Source organism: Cervus elaphus, chromosome 23 (genome assembly GCF_910594005.1).
Source record: "Cervus elaphus chromosome 23, mCerEla1.1, whole genome shotgun sequence".
Lineage (NCBI taxonomy): Eukaryota > Metazoa > Chordata > Mammalia > Artiodactyla > Cervidae > Cervus > Cervus elaphus.
The window spans coordinates 23621366-23645527 of NC_057837.1; the positions used below are offsets into that span (position 1 = coordinate 23621366).

At 43.3% G+C, this 24162-nt stretch overlaps 1 protein-coding gene across 1 annotated transcript in view; it reads right to left on the reverse strand.

Moving 5' to 3' along the window:
* PIP4K2A (phosphatidylinositol-5-phosphate 4-kinase type 2 alpha) overlaps positions 1–24162 on the reverse strand; it is a 178569-nt gene that overhangs the window by 62439 nt on the left and 91968 nt on the right. The window contains exons 2-3 of the mRNA XM_043885113.1: positions 8628–8725; positions 6875–6971 (exon numbers count right to left, since the gene is read on the reverse strand). Of these exons, the coding sequence (XP_043741048.1) occupies positions 6875–6971; positions 8628–8725 (195 nt within the window). The remainder of the gene's footprint in view (positions 1–6874; positions 6972–8627; positions 8726–24162) is intronic.

Sequence of the window (24162 nt, forward strand, 5' to 3'; positions counted from 1 at the left end):
GAGTCCAAAAACCCTGGCTGGTAGCATTGCAAAACCCCATCTCAAACCTCAAGAGCTGCGTTTGAAGCTCTAGTGCCATGTCAGACTCAACAGGAAATAAAGGAAGATGAGAGATGAAAACTCACTCTTGAATGGACTGCTTACATTTATAATCGGAAATTCATTCTCCTTTCCCTAAAGAAAGGGATTAATGGTGCTTGCCTTCCTCCCCAAGCCTCTAAAAGTCTGCATTGAAGATGTTTATTTCCACAGTGGGAGGCCTAGGATCACTGGGGCCCCCAGGAGGGATGGAGGAAATGTCAATTTAATTAGCTCATCTTTACCACCAATCTTTCTAGACTTCTCATAAAAATGTCGTGATTTACCAACCATTATGGTCCCCTATCCAATTTTTAAATACCCAAGCATTTTGAACATTTAATTCTCTTGAACTACTCATACAGTCTTATAGACATTTGGCTTTTTTTCTCCCCCATTTTGACATGAGCTTATAATTTCTGCTAAAAAGCATGTGTAGAAGTTTTTCTGTTTAGTCAACGGGAAAGCCACATACAAAATCAATTCTGACACGCTCAAACGTGTAAAGGCAGCACCTTATAGGGGAGACACGGCAATACCATGCACAAAAACCCGAGTGACAGTCACTACTGGCTTCACAGAGCATGGCGTTCTTCCCCCTCATTTCACAGATGAGAAAATTGAGACCTTCCAGGGCCGAGTGGATGGATTAAGTCACAGCAACCGTCACTGAAGAGCCAAGATGCAAACCAGCTTCCCAACACCCAGGAAAATGTTCTTTCTCCCAAGCTGGGGTACCTGTTTCATGGACCCGCCACCTGGAAGCCGGTCGCTGCCTCATTGACAACTCAGAACTATAATTACATGCCTCAAATCACACGGGCCAGGGGCCAGGAGCCAGAGCCCAAATCGGGCTGCCTTCTGGCTTTGCATTTGATGGTCTGAATGAGCAGATGGTCCTCTGACCCCATCAGGGAGGGCAAGGCCAACACTCAAACAAGAACATCATCATCAAGGATTAAAAGCCCACTGGGTTTAAATCCTTGGGTTACCCTCCTGGGGAATTTCAAAGAAAGTCTGAGCAGTGATCCCAGGCATGGAATGGCTTTCATTGCAGAGGTGGGTGAGACGCAGTGCAATTGAACACTTATTAATAATGAAACAACTGAGCAGAAAAGAAGGACACAGAAACGAATGGTAATGACCAGCAGAGAAAGACAAAGAGTTACAGGAACGTCTGAGTGCCGTAAGGTTGCCTTTAAAAAGCTCGGGTTGGTACTTGCCTGAGACTAAAATACAAGAGGCCTGTGTCCGAGGCAGCGTCCGACCTGGACAGGAGCTCAGTGGGCAGAAGTGAGGGTCAGCGCTCGGCTGAAAATCCCAAGACTTCACCCAACATGAGTTCAGGAGCGGAAAACAAGGGCTCACTGCCAGCCTGAGTTGCCAGGGAGGGCAGTTTGCGACGGGGCAGGAATTGGTTCAGCACTTAAGAAGCAACAGAAAAAGCACATGAAAAACACCTGAGAATGCCGACGGGCTGGGAGGGAGTTTTCCCAAACGTCTATTCAGAGACCTGTCCAAACTGAGGGCTGAGGGGCGCCCTTTGATTTTCAGCCCAGGCAGAATTTCTGTCCGATGTTCATTGTGAGGTTCACGGTAACTAAGCTGAGAGGCCAACGCATGCGAGGAGAAACTGTGAAAGAGCGGGCAGGGCAAACCCAAGAGATGACAGACAGTTACACAGGAATAAAAGAGCCTACCTGACTCGAGTCAGCAAACTCGGAGTGGAGACAGTACGGGAACCACTGTGTCTGTCACTCGCAGACCTGGGCCTCTGCACTTGACCCCAATCCCGGGCGTCCAACTACGTGCTGACTAGCCTCACACAGGCACCTCCACATTCACAGGCTAAAAACTCAACTTCCTCTCTCCCCTCCCCCATGCCCACACTTCCCTCCCCTGGTGACCGGCACCCCCACGCTCCTGCTTTCTCAGGATCCTACACCTCGGCTCCTGTCCTTTGATCCTGGGCTTTCCCTTCTCCCCATCCTGTGAAGCTGCTCTCAGCTCAACCCTGTCTGTGCCAAGTGCCCTGGTTCAGGCCTCTTCACTTGTTGGGGTATTTCGTAGCTTCCTAATTTCTCTACCTCCCTTTGATGTATTCTACAGATAACCGCCTCGATCTGCTTAGTTGCCACAGAGCAACTAAGCCCTCATGTGCTGCAACTACCAAGCCCAGCTCCAAAACAAGAGAAGCCACCGCAATGAGAAGCCCTCGCACCACAACTAGAAAGCAGCCCCCACTCACCACAATAGAGAAAAGCCTAGTGCAGCAAGGAAGACCCACCACAGACAAAAAAAAAATAAGTAAATCTTGAAAAATCCTTCTGCTCTTGGGCTGGAGAATCCATTGGAGGTCTTTTTCCCAGTTCCCACTTTGAGTTCCCTTCTTTCTCTCCGCTAGCCCACCACCATCTGGCTCTGGCCTCTACATTTTGGTTCAGAGGCTCATTTCTCCAGGAATATCCCCTCAGCCCTTCCTCCCTTTCTTCCTCAAATGTTTCTTAACTGTCCAGAGCCAGGCTGGTGCTCACCCCTGTACCTGCAACCCTGGTAAAAAAGCTACACTCAGCTTCCACCTTCAGACAGTTTCAATTATATTTGGGAAAACTACAAACACCATGATAGACTTTAGAGATAATGGTAGAATTTTGTTCCCCAAGTTTAGTACATACTAAAGGTCTTTGACACTTGAGAATTTTATTTTTGAACAGGAAACAAGAACATCAAAAGTTTAATAAAACGTTAGCTTTTAAAATTATTTTAAAATTAGAATCCTCTGTTACCAATACAAAGAGGAAAATGCATCAAATGCGAATAATAAGAGATTCTAATTCAGGAGACTCGGCAGGGGAAAAGCAAGCCTGGTATTATCCTTCACGAAGAGCCAGAGGGCTGGGTTTCTATTATGTGGTGTATTTAACATTAACTGCACCATTGCAATCCTGCCTAACTTTTTGGTTTCCACTGGGCTATCGTCTTCTGCAGCTCAGAAATTTTAACTGAAGTCTCCAGCTGACTTGCTGGGCCTATCATTAACAGGCTCCAGTACTCAGAGACTGCAAAGAGGGATGCTGTTCTTCTTTCTTGAAGAACATTAACAATCAAGACATCTGGGTTTCTGTAAATCTCATCAGCATCCATTACAGAATCTGTCCTGTAATAAGTGTTTTTCAAAAGGAATTTGTTCATCCTTTCTCTTCCTCTGCATTCCCTATGTCTATCACAGAGCCCGACACACAGTAGGTGCAAATAAATACACTGAGTTGATAATTGTGCATGAAAACACCCACCTATGGGGACTAGAGCTTAACGTGGCAGAGATCAAAGAAACAAAAACTGTAGCAACAGTAACAGTGGAGGCTTCTGGGGGAGCACTCCTCTTGAAAGACATCTTAAAAGAATGATCATGGAGAGACGTTGTCCCAACAATGATCGGCAGAATATATATCAACTCTGAGCATATCACAAACCAAAGTAATTTTAACAAGCACTAAGTTGGAGAAGGCTCTGAATCTGGAAGCACTGGGCATACATACGCGCGCGCGCGCACACACACACAGGTTTACATATGTATGGTAAGTGATACTCTTGTTAACGATGAGTGTTCTAGAACAGTTGCTTGACTTTAACAGCAGGAAGGAGTTCTATTTTTTAAAAGACATTCAAGGACTCAAAACCAAAGGAAAGATAACAAATGTTTATGGAGACAGCAGGGAAGCTTCTCAGTTTTAGAAGTTGGCTGAGGAGGTCAGTTGTTTCATCACTATGTTCTACTTTGATCAGATGGGTGGACACTGACCTATTTTCAGGTGCAGCAAAACCGCATTTACAAACGCAAAGCAGGTGGCGAACATTTATGTGTTTGATTTAACATGAAGGTTTGAATGTGAATTGGACGGTGGGCTCCTTTACTACACATAAATTTCAAAGTCCTTTGTCCAATAAGCAAGCACTTCAGAAAAATAAACCCAGCAAGGCCAGGGGAACAGGGAGGGGCTTGGGCCGCTGGAGCAATCCAAAATCTCAAAAGACGACGAGACTTCGGATCATTGATCCCAGTTTCCAAATCAGACTGGGAAAAGAGAGTTCAGCTTGATACTAGGTGACAACTGATAACTGTCACCTCTTCTGGCCACAACGAATGAAGTGTCCCGGGAGAAGTGACTGCACACAGAGGAGCTGACACGACCTCCCCTCCAGGCCGGGTCCCACGAGGCACTGCCCCCCACGACGTGCACGCAGCACCTCTGCGTGCCCGGCTAGGTGTGTGCAGGCGCCCGGAGGCACCAACCCAGAGCCAGAGTTGGCACAAGTTCCTCCCTTTTTCCAAACCGAGTAGGCAATAAAGTGGGTTGAGCCTCACATATAAGATCTTGTCCTCAGTTAGGGGCCCTGCCCCTGGCTGAAAGTATTTTAAGAGGTATAGACGGTGAGAAACGAACACAGGAACGGGGAGGGAGGCCTGAACTCTCGGCCCTCCTTACCTGCTGATTCTGTAACCGCAGATTCCACCAACCACAATTCGACCTGCAGTAGGTGGAATCCGTGGATGTGGAGGAACTGCGTATGTCTGGTTTACGGGAATTACTTTAAACACCCACTTAAAAAAAAAAATACAGTTGCCAAAGAGAAAGCAGCAATCTAAATGCCCAAAGCACCAAACACGGCTGAGGGAAGGAGTGGTGTTCAAATGATTAATCACACTCACACTGGTTTTCCCTTCTACTGATCTCTCACACTAAGAGCCTAACAGACTTGCCAATGAGTTACATGTGAATCACCCTCCAGTTGCCTAATCTGCCTTCAAAGTTTGTACTCAGCTATTTGCCCTTACTTAAATGTCAACATGGTTTTGTTTTTAGGGAGAAGAGAGAGGGAAACCAGCCTAGTGTCCTAATATTTTAGCAACTAAGGATCTAATGGGTCCCTTTTAGATCTCATTTAAACAGGGCTGGTTCTCAGAAGAAATATGACTTCACTGTGGTAATGAGTTGAGGAATCTAACAAGATCCTGTTGCACTGGCCCTGAAAGTCAGTTTCTGTGAAATGCCAGTGTAGCTATTTAAAATTTAAAAAAATAAAAGGGGGGGAGGTGGACAAAGGAAGAAACACTTGAATGCAGCATCAGAGAATCAGAGGAGATTTTCTTAGGAAGTCAGTCATCAGTTGTTATTCTTTTTAAAGTACACAGTTTATTTTCACATGGCCTCTTGAAATGTAGTTAACAGTTCTTACATAATGGAGAATTATTCCTTTTTATTTTATATGAAATATATTCTATATATATATATCTTCCAATATATTACTATTCCAAAATGTATTCCTTAAAGGTGACTTGCTTTTGCAGCAGTAAATGTCAAGTCCAAGTGTGACTGAAGTTCTTTCTCTCTTACACACAAAGCCCACACGTGAATGCTGGCTCCACCTCAGTTTTTAAAAGCAAACCTCGTGACCACATCCTCCCTGCAGGCTTCCCCTCCACCCTCTCTGGGGCGCCCTGGAGCCTCTGCTCAGAAGCTGGGCCTCTGGAGACACTTGGGCCTGGTCCACAGAGGAGGGAATGTCACCCGCAGCCTGGCCAGCATTGTGTGTGTGTGTGCTAAGTCGCTTCAGTTGTGTCCAAATCTGTGCAACTCTATGGACTCTAGCCTGCCAGGCTCCTCTGTCCATGGGATGCTCCAGGCAAGATTCCTGAAGTGGGTTGTCACGTCCTCCTCCAGGGGACCTTCCCAACCTAGGGATCCTTTTCAAAACATGGTGGTTTGAAGGCTTCTCAGGCGTGAATGAGCCTATGAGAAATTCTTGAAAACTTTCAATAGTGGGACAGGATGGGGAGGCCACAGATGTATAGGAAAGTGTATTAGCTTGATTTGCCTTGGGGACCCATTCTTTAAGAGAAAGTACAGGATAAGCTGTGTCAATCATCACCTTGCAAGGTCACCCAAGGAATAGGACACGTGATGCAGGATAAGTTAGAATTTCTGGTTTGGGGCAAATGAGAGAAAGTGTTTACTAGACTTAAAATAAATCAGTATAGGAATTCTCAGCAGTCCAGGCCTTAGGACTGCACATTTTGACTGCCAAGGGCGGGGTTCCATCCCTGGTCCAGGAACTAGGATCCCACAAGCCACGTGGTGTGGCCAAAAAGTGGAAATTAATTAATTAATTACATTTAATAAGTCAGTATTCACACAATAAAATGACTGGACTGTCATGAAAGACCAAGAAGCAGCCCTGGTATCTCCTGACTTAGATTTCTGCTCTTAAGAAAAATCCCTGGCCTTTACAAATCTGGCCGGCTCTCTGAAAATCAGGTTAACTGATGCCGGGTGCACTTTCAGGAGAAATGACCGTGCATCAGCAGATCCAACAGCCCGTGAGCTCGATTTTAGAAGTCAAAATTGACAACCGGGCAAACGTGGGGAGGAAAGAAACAGGGCATGTCTTCACGTGGTGGGTCGCAAGAGCAGAAGGAGGTCGCAAGCACAGAAGTGTCCCGAGGACGGTGGGCTCCGGCTGGTGACAGTGGTGCTCCTGTCACCAAACCATTCTGTACCACAGGGCCCTACGGGGGCCTCAGAAAAAATGCAGTGAAATTACAATGAGATCATACTGTTTAACGGGCCCTAACCGAAAGAATCTTTTATTTCAGAAAGCACACTTAAAAATTCTTATAGAAAATGAAAGTTATTATTATCTAATTACTTGACATGAAAAAAACATGAATTCTATTTTACGGAGCAAAAGGCATGAGTGAAACCCATTTGAAATAAATGTTATGAAAGCAACTCACCTGGAAATCCTGATCATCGATTCCAAACCTCTCCCGCAGGTTACGGAAAACCATGGGGCAGTATTCCTTAAACTTGAAGTGGCTCGGCATGTTTTCTCTGAAACAGTCAGATTGTGGAATAAAGTTCAGATGTACAAACAGTGAATCTGCCACCATCCTGCTCACCTACAGCCAACAACGTGCGTGGAGCTCCCCACCCACAGTAGGCACAGATGGGCTTCAAGTGAGACGCGAACTCGCTTGTGTAAGAGAACTGGGGTCTATAGCTGCTACAACCCGGGGACAGAAGGGACAGACATTCAAGGGAAACAGTGAAAGGGAAGCAAAAGGCTTGAAGAGTGAGGGAAGGGCAGCAGAGTATAAACAATGCTCCCCACATTCTAACAGGTGGAAGTGAAGTGAAAGTCCCTCAGTCTTGTCCTGCTCTTCGCGACCTCATGGACTATACAGTCCATGGAATTCTCCAGGCCAGAATACTGAAGTGGGTGGCCTTTCCCTTCTCCAGGGGATCTTCCCAACCCAGGGATTGAGCCCATGTCTCCCACGTTGCAGTCAGATTCTTTATCAGCTGAGCCACAAAGGAAGCCCTCTAATAGGTTACCTTCTGACTAAAGCTTACAAAACAAGACCTTCTCTCACTCCTGGCTTGACCTGTTTTATCTTTTATGTAAATACAGAATTCTAAATTCACATGGAAAGATCCCCCTTAAAAGGTCAACCTTTAAAGAGCATTATGAGAATAATTAACACAGCAGCTTCACATTAGAACAATGGCCCTATTAAGAAATTTCACAGTTGATCCTCACGTGAGAGAGATTTCTCTGGGGTTCATCCCACTCATTCAGAATTGCTTCCTCCTTTTTGTTCACACATGCACACATACACACACCCCTTATCGTGGTACTCTGTACATATGACAGGAAATGATGGTAATTTATACATGTGTCCATTTTCAGTCACTTGCCTGACTGTGAACGCCCTGAGGGCAGAGTATTCTTTTAAAAAAAAATGTTTTTTCTAGATTTTTTTTTTTTTGATGTGGACCATTTTTACAGTCTTTACCGAATTTTGTTACAATATTGCTTCCTTCTTTTTAGGTTTTGATTTTTTGGCCTTGAGGCATGTAGGACTCTCAGCTCCCTGACCAGGGATTGAACCTGTGCCCCTTGCATTGGAAGGGCCATCCATGGGCCACCGGGGAAATCGCAGGGCAGGATATGTCTTATCCATCCCTGTATGTCCGGCTCTTGGTGTGGTGCCACAGAAGGTGCTCCCTAATGATGTCTAAAATGACATTTAAAAGAGGGAGAAATAGTCTCTATGTCCAACATGGCTTCCAGTTACATTTTATAAAAATGCACTTCAATTCCTTATTGTTCTAGGAAGCAGTCATTTCTGTTCATGAAGGAATCATCAGCAGAGTTCTGTGTAAGGTCTATAGCCGAGGTCTATAGCTGCTAAAAAAAATTCCAAGCAATTTACAGCTTCAAACATTTAAATTGTAATGAGAATATCACTCTTAACATATAAGATATTCACAGAGAACAATATGCCATATGGCAAAAAGATATTACCCGAGAGGGCCTGCTGTTGCTTCTCTGAAAATGACAGATGGTTATGTTTATCACAGGATTAACTTCATCAGCAAAACTTTACTCCCACCCATTGAAAAATAATGTGATTATAGAAATTCACAAAAACCATACTCCTGGCAGCCACCGTCAGTTCTACAAAAGGTCGTGCTTGTACTTACTTGTTAAAAAGGTGATTGTCCACCTTTATCTTCGAATAGGCTTTGAAGTCATCTGGCATCAACATAACAGGGATTTGAACGTGGCTCAGTTCATTGATCTAGGAAAACAAAATAAGTGGCACAGGTCGTTAGTATCTAGGTGGGAAGCACTTATCTCGAACACTTCCTTTTCCAGGGAAACCTGGTGGATGCTCGCACATCCCAGACCACTTTCCTCCCTGTTCCCATCCTGCAGCTGCTTCCCTCACTCTCTCCTCAGCCACCACCACGGTCTCCCACCTCACACCCAGCTCCAACTTCCCCTGCTCATCCCTGCCTGGCACCGGCCTCTGGGATGGCAGGGGAAAGAGAGGGGTTCTGGGGGGTGAACCCTCACAGCCAGCTGTCCCGGCTCCTCTCTATCCGTCCTCCCATGTCCTCTCCAGAGTCTCAACCCAGAGCTCCTCTGATCACATGTCCAGGGTAACTTCCCTCTGTAAATACTATCTGAGAAAGAGGGCCTTTGAACTTCTGATATAAATATTTGTGGAGGGACTTCCTTTGTTGGTTGTCCAGTGGCTAAGACTTCCTGTTCCCAATGCAGGGGGCCTGGGTTGATCCCTGGTCAGGGAACTAGAACCCACCTGCTGCAATGAACATCGAAGACCCTGGGCACCACAACTAAGACCTGGCATAGCCACATAAAGAAATAATTTGTTGAATTATGACTACTTCTTTATACTTTGGAGGTACTCAAAAGGCAACACTGTCATCCATGCGGGCTTTACCTTTCTTATGGGACCTAATTTAAAAATAAAATATTAGGGTGGGACATGAATTTACCAGAAGAGGAACCTTCAGCAAGAAAAGAAAAGAAATATATGGCCATGGGGTTAGATGACAGGGAAGTGGGCTGGACAGGGGTCAAGACCAAGGCACATCTCTATGTGGTTACAGAGAGAGAACAAGAGGTTAATCCATCTTGGTTTACATTCCCAAGAATGGCTGGAACAGCTTTTGACACCTGATTGAAAAAGCTGAACCTTCTCTTGGTTAATTATTTCTGCATTTAGCTCCCAAGTGATAATTCCCTGGTTACTAGTAATAAAAATCATGTTAAAGGTTTATGGGTTCAGTCGTTAAGTTTGCAACCCCACAGACTGCAGGCTTCCCTGTCCTTCACTATCTCTTGGAGTTTGCTCAAATACATGTCCATTGAGTCGGTGATGCTATCTAACTCTCTCATCCTCTGCCACCCTCTTCTCATTGCCTTCAATCTTTCCCAGCATCAAGGTCTTTTCCAATGAGTCAACTCTTTGCATCAGGTGGCCAAAGTATCGGAGCTTCAGCATCAGTCCTTCCAATGAATATTCAGGGTTGATGTTCTTTAGGATTGACTGGTTTGATCTCCTTGCAGTCCAAGGGACTCTTAAGAGTCTTCTCCAGCACCACAGTTCCAAAGTATCAATTTTTTGGTCCAACTCTCACATCTGTACATGACTAATGGAAAAACCATAGCTTTGACTCTAGGGACCTTTGTCAGCAAAGTGATATCTTTGCAAAGTAAATGGAAGATACATGGCAGGGGTTCTTAGTTACAAAAACAAAAAGCAAAGTGAGTTTCTTGATACATCAGAGTTGTTAACCCATTGCTGGGTTCATGAAAGTGTAGGAAGTCGTTAAGACCCACTCCTTCCCCTAAAGTGAGTTTAATCCATAGGGCATGTGCAAACCATTAAGTAAGCCTGAAAGAAGGGGCTTCTGTGAAGATAAATGCCAGTTTCAGTTTGGGTCAAAGGATAGCTGGGGAGCTCAACCCAAGACTTCAGCACTAAACTAGAACTCCTGAAGGAAGCAAAAGTGGTCCCAACGCCCAGCGGAAATAAATGCAAACGGTGCCTGGAAGAAAGCATTCCTTCTTCAGGATTCCCACAGATGAAGTTCAATCAAATTTGGGGTCACAAAGAAATGAGAGTTAACAGAAAACTTGATATTATGTTCAAGACTTCAGCTAGTAGAACAATCAGATACAGAATAGAAAATTAAGACTATGTATAAACTGTATGAAGAAGGGACTTCCCTGGTGGTCCAGTGGTTAAGACTCCAAGCTTCCAATTCTGGGAGCATGGGTTCGATCCCTGGACGGGGAACTAAGATCCCACATGCTGTGTGGCACAGTCAAAAACTTAAAAATAAATAAAGAATAGTGATTATAGTGCTCATGTTCTGTTCAGGAGGAGAGGTAAGAAATTAACTGTAGACTTTAAGTATTATGCAATAAGTTTAAGGGCAAACATTAAAAGAATAAGAAACACAGTATATAACTTCCAAACAGAAAAACAGACTGGGAAAAGAAAACTCAATTAAAAAAAAAGAAACACAAGCAGGAAGAAAAAAATTTTTGCACAGCAAAAGTGGGACAAATAGAAAGTTACTGATAGAAATAAATCTGGATATATATATATATATATATATAATCACAACAGGCATAAATAAACTAGCAGTTAAAACTAAAGGTTGTCAAAATGAATTAAAAACTATAAGTGATGTGCATGAGACAACTTAAAACATAAGTTGTCAAATACATCAAAACTTAAGGAATAGAAAAAAATATATTAAATAGTACTAAAAATTGCTGGAAAGCTAGCCTAGTTTTATTAATATCAAATAAATGAATAACTCTAAGACAAAAGCATTACTGAGGACAAAGAAGGCCTGGACACAGTGATAAAAGGTTCAGTTAGCCAGGAAGACAAGATTCTTATGGTATAAGGACCTAATTAATCTGAGAATATAGAGCAAAAATTGTTAGAACCTCAGGGAAAATGGGCAATCTGTTATTAACGAGGCACATTTGCATATGCTTTTATTGATATAGTTCAGACAGACACAAAATGAAGAAAGTTAGGGGTTTAAACAACATATTGAATATCATTCACTTGGTATTTGTTGCACACCTATTATTGCCAAGTATTATTCTTCCAGAAGCTTGGGTTACATGGTGGAACAAAACAGATTAAGATGCCTGCCCTCTGGAGCTTCTGTTTTAGTGGGAAGAGTCAGAAGATAAAACAATAAACTTAGTAAAGTACCATGTTAGAAACAAATGATCTACTAGGCTAAAAGGCTACAGAAAAAGGAGAAAGAGTAGGACAGAAAAACTAGAGAATGCTCATCAGTAAACGGTGAGGGTCACTGAACTATTTAAAATAGGGTGGATTCCAGTAGGCCAAGGTTTGGAGAAGATGAGATCTAACATGGCAGTGCAAAGGCCCTGGGGTGGGGACATGCCTGGAATGCTTGGGGCAAGGAGGCCAGTGTGGCTGAACAGATTAATGAGGGGAGAGACAGTAAGAGCTGAAGTTACAGGTAAGGGGAACTGGTTCTATAGGGCCTTGCTTGTCACTAGAAAGACTCTGGCTTTTACTCGGAGAGATAGGGGGGCCCTTGCAGCTTCTGGGTGGTAAAGCAATGAAATCAGTTAACTCAGGGTTTAAAAAGATCATGGGGGTGGGGCAGGGGCACAAGCATGGAAATAGGGAGACCAGTACAAGAAAGTGTAGTAACAGCCTGGTTTTTGTTGTTCCCGTTCTTGTTGTTTTGGTATAGCATGCAGGATCTTAGTTCTCTGACCAGGAATGGAACCCAGGCCCCCACCAGTGGAAGCCTAGAGTCTTAACCACCGGACCACCAGAGAATTCCTGAAATAGCCCGTTTTGACCATGACGACAACAGTGTAGTTACAGATGGGGAATCAGATTGTGGGTATTTACTGAAAGTAGAGACAATGTGATTTTCTGCAGTTCTGGATGGGGGAGTGTCAGACACTTTGGTCTAAAAGGCTTTGGTCTAAACAGTCAGAAGATGGAGCTGCCATCAACCAAGATGGGGGGACTTCTCACTGTGTTCCTTTTTATGCCTTTTTTTTTCCCCAATTCATTTTATTTATTTATTTTTGGTTGAACTGAGTCTTCATTACTGCCCTTGGGCTTCCTCTAGTTTTGGCAAGCGGGGGGCTACTCTTCTTTGTGGGATTCGGGTTTCTCTTTGCGGTGGCTTCTCTTGTTGCAGGGCATGAGCTCTAGGTGCATAGGTTTCAGTAGCTACAGCAAGTAGCCTCAGTAGTTGTGGCTCGAGGGCTCTAGAGTGCAAAGGCTCAGAAGTTGTGGCTCACGGGTTTCGTTGCTCCTCAGCACGTGGAATCTTCCTGGACCAGGGATCAAACCCATGTCCCCCACGTTGGCAGACAGATTCTTATCCACTGTACCACCAGGGAAGTCCTCTTTTTATGCTTTTTGATTTTTGAATCATGTTGAAGAATTGCTTGTTCTAAAAATTAGATACTTTAATACTTTAAAAAAAAATCCCTATGACAAAAATGTACATGCAAGCTATCAGCCATAGTTACAAAATATATATTATATCCACATAATACTTAATGGGTCTTCCCTGGTGGCTCAGTGGTAAAGAATTGGCCTGCCAATGCAAGGGACATCAATTTGATCTGTGAGTCAGGAAGAGTCCCTGCAGAAGGAAAAGACAACCCATTCCAGTATTTTTGCCTGGGAAATCTCATGGATAGAATTATATTATGTTGAGCCCTGCATGAATTTTTGGATTGGATACCATCACCCTCATTTCTGGATCCACACTGACTTTCAAGCGGTACTTGTTTTTGTTTTTTTTGACATGACCGTTGCGGTTCCAGTTTCCCGAAGCTTGTCACTGTACTGCAGGAAGCAGTATGAAGCTGAAACTGCGAACTCCCTCAAATGAGTAGTTTGCGTGGTGTCTCGCAGATGCTGAGGTCATCATGGTTCCCTTGGAATTTTAAAATATTCCAGAGCACTCCTGGGGAATTTGCTGCAATGCCCTGGGCACCTTGGCACATTTGGGGGACCACAGGTATAAACAGCAGCAGATGCTTAAAACAGCAAATGATCAAATATAATTAGAGAATAGTTATATTCTAAGATAATAAAAATAATCCCCTAAATGCATTGTACTGGATTATAACCTATAACCACTTTATATTCACCCCAAACAGCCTTAATCATTAGCCCATATAAACTGATGATCTCTATAACCTTTTCAAGTAAATCGTTTTCTTGAGATAATGCTGTATCAACTGTATCTGTGCAAAGCCAAATTACAATTCTGTTCCTATGAAATTATGACAATAACTTTATCAGGCATCACTTTTAGCCCATTTTAGACTATATTATTAAAATCTCCTTTGTGTAATGGCCTATAAAAACTTATGAAACTTCCACTTAATCAAGACACTAGACTAACTTATAAGCATATAATCTCTCCCAGTTTACTCAAGTAACTTATAATATTAAATAATTCTCAGAGTATATTTGTGAAAAATTAAAATCTGTACATCTTGATGCTAGCACTGGAGTGTCAAAGTTTAGAGGGAAAAAAAAAAAGAATCAGAACTGAAAACCAAGTCTTGTGACAAGCATAGTTAGAATGAAGCTGAATAGCAATTAAATCCATTTCTCAATATCTTGTGGAAATAGAAGAGAATAAATAAAAGCAAAGGAAATTTATAGGGTGACAAGGAAAAGTGAAGGAGCAACCAACTTCATATTGCTTTCACCAAATTAAATAGAAATTGGAGAGAACATAATGATTCCTATCACATCTCTGCTTCCAGCAATTTCTGAGAAAGCAAAACCAAGTCTAGAAGTAGGAACATAGAAATCCTTCCATTCCTTCCTCATGCTGCTGCTGTCTGTGCTGGTAACAGTATCTCTTTGGAAAGCCAGCGGGGAGAGAGACACTTTGGGGATCCTTTTTGTTCTATCTGATTCCTGCTCTGAAAAATGAAAAATGTGGGAAAAGTCTGACAACCTTCCAGCCCCAGTGGAATGTGTAATCTGTGAATTTCCCTCACTGATGTGTATTCCACATCCATCCTTTCTATGTGAGCATCCACTCTGTTGGCTGCCGTGCAGAGACCCTTGTCTGTTTTCACACTGTCTAAAGAGGCCCACACATTAATGGAAGAAGTGCACCATGTCAAGTTCCAACAGTGATAGGTGTTGGGAGGGAGGAGGTCGTCAGACCATGAGCAAGCAAGACAGAGGCAGGACCGGGGCGGGGGTGGAGGTGAAGGAGGGGCCAGCCTGGAGCAGGAGGAGGCAGGTCGGGGCGGGGGGGGGGGGGGGGGGGGGGGGGTGGTTTCCAGGAAGTAGGGCCGAGGGAGCAAGGCCGTGAGGTGGAGTTGGGGGCAGAAGGTACAGTTAACTGGAGAGCTGGGAGACTACTGCGTGTGAATGCAGAAACCCGAGGGCATGTGACCGGATGGGGCTGAACAGCCTGAAAGGCCTGTGAGAGACCACAGGGCGCTTCAAGGGAGGATGCGGGGGGCAGAGGGCAAGGCAGAAGATTCTAGAGACACTGAGGGGGTGTAAACACGGGCTTGTGTCACAGGACAAGAGACGGAGCATCTACTGAGAGAGAGCCTTTCAAGGCAAGAGTCCAGTTTTGAACCTGTTAAATTGAATGTGCTTTTGGGACTTCCCTGGTGGTCCAGTGGCTAAGACTCCGCACTCCCAATGAGGGGGCCTGGGTTCGATCCCTGGTCAGGGAACTAGATCCCACATGCTGCAACTAAAGGTCCTGTGTGCTGCAACTAAGACCTGGTGCAGCCAAAGAAATAAATAAAAACAAATACATATAAAAAAATAATGTGCTCTTGAAACACCTTAAGCGTGTCAGGCATGCAGGCTAACTTGTGGATCTGACATTCCCAGGGGAGGAGAGGAGGGGACACAAGCAGACACAGTGTGTAAGACAGTTTCTCCATGGGGCGGATGAGGGGCTGGGAGAATGGACGGGAAGAGAGGGTGGGAGGGCTGAGGAGCAGCCTTGAAGAGCCTCAAGTGTTCACAGAATAAGAGGAGGAGGAGCCTGTGAAGGGGAATGAGAAGACGGCCAGCGAGGGAGGGAACGAAAGCAGCGTCACCTCATGAGCAGGAAGGAGCCAATGGGATGAAGGGCGGTGACAGCTTCCGAGAAGTGGAGTAGGACGATGATTGGAATGTGGCAGCCGGAGGTGTTGGGGGACCTTGGGGTGGGGGGATTGGTGGAGGACAGCAAAGGAAACCAGGCCCGGGACACTGAGGACAGCAGGGGAGGTGGGAGAAGGCCGACCTGGGCCAGGCTAGTTTCTCAGAAGCTTGGAAGGAGAGAGATGGTGAGGATGGAGAAAGGGCCTGAGTCAAAAGAAGGGAAGTTCCTTCCTGGGGAGGATGGGGTCACTGGGCTCTGAGACTGCCTGAATGAAACGGGCTTTGGGGAGGCAGCCCCTCCAAACAGCCAACAGGTACATACAAAGTATATCTAAGCAACAATGTCAAAATAGTAACACTCACTAATTCTGCTGTTGGAATCACAGATTTTTTGATAGCACTTCCACATTCATTTTACTTTTCCCCCACCACCACAAAAAAAATTAAACGTTGCCCACCCCTTTTATAAAACAAAGAGAAGGCCAATAAACCAGTAACTCTCAATTCCTTTCCTCAATCCCTTTCCCTACATTCTCTAACTTTCTACTGATCTGTCGCCAACAGTGTTTTACAATAAAGAAGGCCACCCCATTGTTTTGCTAAAAAAAGGAGAAGAGGGAAAGGGGGCAGTGAAGAAGTGGCAGAAGCTGACCAGAGCGGAGAGGCGGTCCCGTCCACTGGCTCCTTTTTTCTCTGAGGAGGAGCCATGAGGCGCTGCTGAGTGTGGAGGCATGTGGCGGCTTAGAGGGAACACAGAGAACTGGAAAAAGTGATTGCAGAACGTGGGAGAACAAGCCTGAAGGGAGAAACTCACTGGGCTTTGGGGCACAGTGATAGACAGTGCACAGGGCGCCAGGGGAACCCGAGGAGTGACATTCCCCAGAGCTGGGCTGCAGGGAGCTGGTGCTGATTAGGCAGGACCGGCCTTCTTCGGGTTTGAGGTTTTCGCTAGCTGGAATGAGCAGTGGACTTAATTCTAGGGTAATCACTCGGAAATGGAAAGTCAGTACAAAACCCTCCTCCCTGACCACAGAGAGCCTCCTGCTGCAGCTGATGGAGCCGTGAGCACCCAGAGCGAAGGCCGAAGCAGCAGAGAAGGAAAGCTGGAGTCCAGGCACTAAGTGTCCCGGGAACTCAGAGCAGGGAGCTGGGACAGGTGCGCGGAAGGGCTTCTGGGAGGCAGTGAAGCCCGGTGTGGCTCTTGAAGGATGGAGAGGCATGACTACTGTTTCATTTCAATATGTTTCGACAAGTTCTGTCTTCACAAACCAGGAGTTCCCCAGGAAGGAGGGAACGCCTGGCCCTCGTTATTAGAGGAAAAAAGAGATGAGAAATCAAAGCCGACTGCGCTTATAGCTTGGCTTATGGAGAATCATAAGATGATGAAATTTGGGACTTCCCTGGTGGTCTAGTGGCTAAGACTCTGAGTTCCCAACACAGGAGCCCAGGTTCCCTCCCTGGTCAGGGAACTAGATCCCACATGCCACAACTAAAGATCCTGCATGCCACAACTAAAGAACCCACATACTTGAATGAAGATCAAAGATCCCACCTGCCCCAACTAAGACTTGGTGCAGCCGAATAAATAAATATGAAAAAAATAATAAGATGATGAAATTAAGAGAGACCCTTAGTGATCCTCCAGTTTAAGCCTCACTGCAGATGACAGCATACAGCCTGGCCTTCATCATCAAGGAGGATTTGACACTGACTTGCATAACATTAGACAGCTACCAGCTACTCCACGGACATTTTGTCCAGACTGCCTTTCCTTCACGATGCCGTCACATTTCCTTCGGGTTTCTCTTTCCCCCCAAATCCTCTCCCAACACCCCTTGGTCAGTTGAGTAGCTAGATTTAATGACTTGTAAACAAACACTTCACAAACCACAGGACCTACCGCTTAAAGGAAGCTCTTAATTAGTAAATGATACTTTTCAATAGTGTATCCATGAGGCCCCTCTTTTTTCTAAAAGCATATTTTATTTTTTTATATAAGAGACTCACCAGTCTTTCATCAGTTTTACCAGATATATTCATTACAGCACTGCCTGATCATTGAAAGGCCTGGATAATTCTCTCCTGTAACCTATTACTGTGACATCACACAAACTATAATATATTCTTGTCTCTGATTCACATGAATGAGCTGATGCAGATTATGACAATGAGCTATATCAACTTGAATAAGATTGGGTTGATTCTATTTCTTCTGTATTCCATGTAGGGCAATGGACTGTGATCTTGACTTTAGAACAATATTCTTGGGTTTCAAAATCTTCAGTTTGGCATTCTACCTAGTCTAACCATTTTATATAGCCTACCTGGAAACTGGCAGACAATGGTTTATCGTCATTAGCTTGCATCAGTATTTTAACAAAGCAGTTATACTTTTCTTTCTGCTTTATAGCTGCTCCATAGATACTGGAAACACAAACACATAGTTTCATTTATATATGCTATATAGTATTTATAAAAGAAATAAAAAAATATTTGGTTTAACCATTACTATTTTGGAGGAAAAAATAACACACCCCCACAGGAAGAGGCACACATCATGAAATCTAAATAGTTTTTAATTTATGGAGATAAAAGTACTTTTGGAGTTTACTTATTAAACTTTTATTAGGTTACTTAAATAATAAACTGAAGTTCTATTATCAAAGCTACATTTAACGTTCCTTTGGGTAACTAATATTTAACAAACTCTCACAACAAAGGTGTAATATCACTTTATTCTTCTGAAATACTTAATAGTTGTCAAACCACTTAGGCAAATAGTTTTTCATTTTCTGTTTGTACTGACAGTCACATCCATAGTCCTATAAAGCTTGTGATCATAAAAGTTTATTGCAGACACCCTCACAGAGGAGCAGCAGGCTGGGTCTCTGGGTGTCCTGGGAAGGGTCTCTTATTCATGTTTACACTGTGCCAGGCACAGCGTGGTAAACAGGCTGGTGTGGACCAGCCCAGACTTTCTGCTTAGCCATCGGGCATCAGCGTGGACGGTGCCGGGGTCCAGCATCAGACATCAAATAAAGCGGCTTTGTTGTGAACCTCAATAGACACAAGGGCAAAGCAGGGATGGGAGGGTGAGTAAAAGGTTTAGTTCAAAGTGTCCAAATGTTCCTGATTGTATTACAGTTCTGCAGGGGGTGAGGGGGTTGGGGGTGTGTGTGGGGAGGAGTGTGTAGAGGGGGAAGATACCCTTGACATGAAAGGGGTGGATAGAGGAGGATGGGAGGAGGTGGTGAGGTCTAGGCTCCCCTTGACCTTGACTCCTGTTAATATTTGGCATTAACCTTGCTGCTCACACTTTGTGGACATCTGACAAGCATCACATTCAGCACTCTAGACACAGTAGCTCACCCAATCTTCTACCAAATGGAGTAGGTGCTGTCAGTACTGTCTCCATTTTCCAGATAAGAAAATTGAGGCTTACTGAGATGAGGTAAACTAGTCCTGCCTAAACCCTCTTCAGTCAGGCAACTCACATGAGTTACCTCAAATATGCAAGTCAGAGAGCGAGGCCGGCAGACCCTAAGATCCTTTGCAGATTCTGATGACCTCTGAGCAAGCGACAAAGCTGTCCACCTGCAATTCAAGTCTTCACTGTGTTAAAAGCTTCTAAAGGAGTCTTTTCCTTTATTTCCTCTAAGGAGTAATTACATAGATGTTTAGAATAAATGATTAAATGCATGTTTAATTGAATATGCACCACAATCTACAATTAACCTCAGCTGTAATTTTAATAAGTGCAATCTAAATTTGGAAAGACCTGTATTTCTGAGAAGTTCACTTCTCTGACATTCCTTATCATTTCCAAAAAAGGAAATATTGTAAATCAACTATACTTCAATTAAAAAAAGAAAGGAAAATAAATATTCCTCAAAGTTCCATTAAACCTTAACAAATCCTAAAGGGTATCCTTAAAGGATACAAAATCAATTTCTCAAGCAATTATGTATTAAAGCAAATGGCTGAGTTTTCTCTTATGAAAAATATGATTAACCCATGGTACAGTAAAAGTCGTGTGACTTTTCCTTTTGTAATATACCATATGACCCAACTCAGAAAAGGTATCTTGATCACTCTCTTCAGCAAAACATTCCAATTTCTATCCCACTCAAGTTACCTCCAACACTATAAAGTATGTTTTATTTGTTATGTGGATTAAATCTGCTGATTGCAATGGGTGTCATTCCTACAGATATAACACTGAATTCATACTGGCAAGAAAACCAAGTTGTAGGTAAGCTGCAAAAATGAGAATAATAAACAACTACTGGACAAGAAATAAATCAGTGAGACCCAGCTGGTAATGGTTCTAAAGTAAAGGCATTCAGTCATGTCCCCACACAGCCTTTTCACACTGAGACATTTAAAACATCAACTTCACTAATTTATAAGGCTTTTTTTTTGGAGTCAAGAATATGTTTACAAAGTGTGAGGCATTATTAATGACACTTCTTTAATTTAGATGTACTTCACTCTAAATACTGTCTGTGTCCCCAGATGAATACAGAATTCTATTGGTTTTCTTTCAGGCAAGCTTAAACAAAAAGGACTGAAAAAACACAGATGAGGAAATCTCACACATGTAGTACAGACACTGAGATATTTAATCTGATTATAATAGACAATTTACCACAAATTATGCCATATTCAGATGAAATAAGAGGTGCCCAGAACATGAAGCCACAGGGCATGGTGCTGGGTATGAAGGTATGCGTGCTGGTGGGCAGAACACATCCCAGACTGGGGCAAGTTGGACATGACAAGACTGGGAATTATCTTAAAAGGCCTATTTATTCCTCCTCAAAATCTCAAGACACAGATTGAAAAGCGCTTAGTTTATCTCCTGAACATTTCCTACCACTTAAATATGAATGCATATTTTAAAACACAATTCGACTATAATAACAATCAAGTGGATATAGGCTGAACAATGAGAACAGGCCAGATAAGCACACAGAATTCAAGATCAGTAAAGACCCAAGGGGTAAAAGAACTGCAGTGCATGATTCGACACGAATGTAATTTTAGATACTATTTTAACTTTAATTAATTTCTTAGGGAAACCAAACAATAATTATGTCATACCAGATCCCCTACACTTAACAAGTTTTGCAATTGCTTCAGCTTCTACAAAAGGATGCTGACATTACAACTTAAAAAAAAGGGATACAAATTCACCATTAATGATGAAAAAACAAAAAAGCCTCTTTTCCCCCCTCCTCTCATATCAGTGTCTGAAAATACATTCTTTCCACTTACTGGACTCATCCTTTAAAAAAAATTCCTTTGTGACTCTCTGATAAGCATAGGATTCCTCCCACCCAATAATTTACTCTGCACATTTCTGCCCTAGAGTTCATTGGCCTTAGAAAGTGAATGAGTCAAAAACGAAAATTACTACCACCATGAGATAAGAGTTAAGGGTGTTCCAGGATCCACTGGGACAAATCACAGCTGGACAGTCTAGTGCAGGGGCTGTTTAAATGTGATTTGGAACTTTCCCTGGTTCTCCCCCAAAGATGTACAAAATGGCCTCAGGCACACTTCTAAGAAAATATTTTCCATAATGTGACCCAGAATAGGTCACCAAGATTCTACAAGTCTCTTCATGCTCCTGTCCAGACCTCACTGTTTTTGGAAAGGGTAGGGAGTGAGAGCCTGGGGGGAGCCAGGAAGCAAAGAGATATAATAACATTGAGGGTTAATAAACTTTAAGAAATTAGGTAGGGACTTCTCTGGTAGTCCAGTGGTTAGGACTCCACACTTACACTGCAGTCGGGGGAGAGGGGGGTGGGGGTGGGAAGGATTTGATCCCTGGTTGGGGAACTAAGATCCTGCCTGCCTCTTGGTATGGCCAAAATAAATAAATAATAAATAAATAAAAAACATCTAGTTAAAAAGTAAAATAAAGATTTTTTTTTTTTTAAAGAAAGAAATTGGGTAGACAGCCTGTAGTATACAGATTTGTCCAAATCAGGTGCAATACCTATAACCACCCCGTTCAAGTACCTTCTAAACAAGCTTTCTAAGAACTGTTTGTATTACATCAGTTTATTTGTAAAATGGGGATACTGCCCCAATTTATATACTTAAGTTCATATTTTATGATGGTGGTAGCAACCTAACGTTCTAATAACAAAGAATATGATAGAGGCAGTATACCTTTTTTTCTTACTGTTTTCTACTGATTTTCTTAGCAAGTTTGTGGTGGTAGGGAAGATCACCTAAAAATTGTATCTGCTTTTTACTATCTGATATCTATTTTCTTATTCCATATTTTAAAATACATATATTAACGAATATTGGCTCTTATTTGGAAACAGTTTTGTAATGTTGTAACGAATATAGGCTGAAATAATGCAGGATTTTCAAAGCTGATGTCTCGATGATTCTAGCACAAAGCCTGCTCTCAGAGTGGTGTGGCTCTCACTACAACTTAGATTGTAAATTGAAGAGCAATTTGAAAGTTCTGAGGTTTCAGAGGGGCAGACATGGTAAATTAGAACCAATTATAGAGGCAGGAAAAAACAGGCAGTTGAAATGTTTGTGAATTGTATTTTTATCTGTCTTGAGGCAAGAGGTCAACTTTCAACACCTGCTCCATCACACTCGTTTTCTAAGACCGTATTTTAAAAGTTAGTATCTTTCTGTGTGCAGATAAGACAAAACAAGTATATTTTAATTAAACACTTCTTTAGAAATGTGAGCTACCTTCAGATGTCTAGAAAAGGAATGTTTTATTTTGATGAGCCAAATAAAAGTGTTCTGATAGCAAAACTGGATGGAGATGAGAATCTGAGCACAAAGACCTGCGGTTCCAGCATTGATAACACTCAAAAGCCCAAGTTAATACCCTTAAGGGGGTTTTTCTGTTGAACAAGGATCATTAAATCAATCTTTTGATTAATGGCTACTTGACTTAAAATTAAAACATCGTCAGGAGTACTTAAACTCTTGCTTCAAATCTTTAATTTGCAACACAGACATATACTCTACTGTAGACCATCTGTCAACCTGGGGTATCTTCAAGCTCAATCAGACACTTCTGATGGTGTTTCTCACTGGCTGGCCTGTGGCCAACTTCAACCAAAAGAATGAAGTCGCATGAAAATTTTACCTCCCAAAGAATCTGACAAGAAATGATTGAAATAAACCAAAGATTTATGGGCTGCTACAGAGGTAATGCAGGCTTTAAAGAAAATTTAAGAAAAATCTGATGATGAGAACAATGTGAAAGTGGTCCATTCAGAAGGACGCTGTGTTTGGAGGCAGGAGACAGAGCCAGAGCCCTGATGCTTGTGCTACTTCATCACAGCCTACCCTTGAGCGAATTGCTCCAGCTCTCTTGATTTCGCTTTATACTTAAAAAAAAAAGGTGTGGGGGGGGGCGGATTGGAGAAGATAAAGAGATTGCAAATGATATATTGTTTAGCCTAGGCTGTGATTTAGAAAATGCCTGAATTAATTACCAATTTTTTTTCAGACTGGAGAAAATTTACATACGGATTTAGATTTCTGGCTCCTTTGAAAAATGGAAAGCCCTGGCATCCTGCCTGGCACCACTCACCACTGCTGAGTAGCGGTGGGGATGTACCCTCTAGTTGGGAACAGGCCCCACCGTTCCCTACAGTCTTGGACCTGATGTCTTTGCTCATTCCCGTGTTTCAGACAGCCCTGAGCTCCAGTGCCTGGCATGCAGAAGACAGTCTCCCAAATAGAAATGAATCATGAAACAACTGTCTGAAGAGATTCTCTTAATTCCTGTAAGAAACAGATGATCTCGTGAAGTGTGGTGTTAATATGGGTGCAGGAGGGTGGAGACAACACAGAAAGCGAGGCCACAACTCCAATATTATAATCAAGGACCTGGCAGGATCTTGGGCCCTCCCTGAAATCAACATAAAGGCGTGGAAGGGATGCTGAACAGAGACGTACGCCTGGAACTGCCAGTGATTATGTCTCCAGAGGGACATCAAGGTGGACACACAGGAAGGTTGGGATAAGAGAGACAAAAGCCACGTGGAGATGACCCAGTGGATCTTAAGGCCAGTCTAGCCCTGCCATCCTTCTCAGATATACACATCAGTCCACCCTCTAAGCCAGCAGGAGTTAGGTTTCTGACACTTACCACTGGAGACATCCAACTACAACACCCCAACACTTAGTGGAGAATGAATACAGACCTCCTTCCTCTGAGGGGCATGTCTTCACTAGCAGCGAAGACACCACACTGACCTTCCAAGTTACAAACGAACAGACTTTACTTTTCATAGTCAGAGATCTAATTGATCTCTAATTTTTGTGCCACAAAAATTGAATACTTCCTGATGGCTTTCTGTATATTCATCCTAAAATGAGGTCACCATAAACAGAGAGTCCCCCAGGTGGATTGTGAAGGAGAGGCTTCCATAGGGCACTGGAGGACTCAATGCTGCCAGCAATTCTGGCAGGAGGCCCTAAATCCCACAGCCCTCCAGGAGCGGGGCCTGGCTGGCTACGGAGAAGACAGGGAG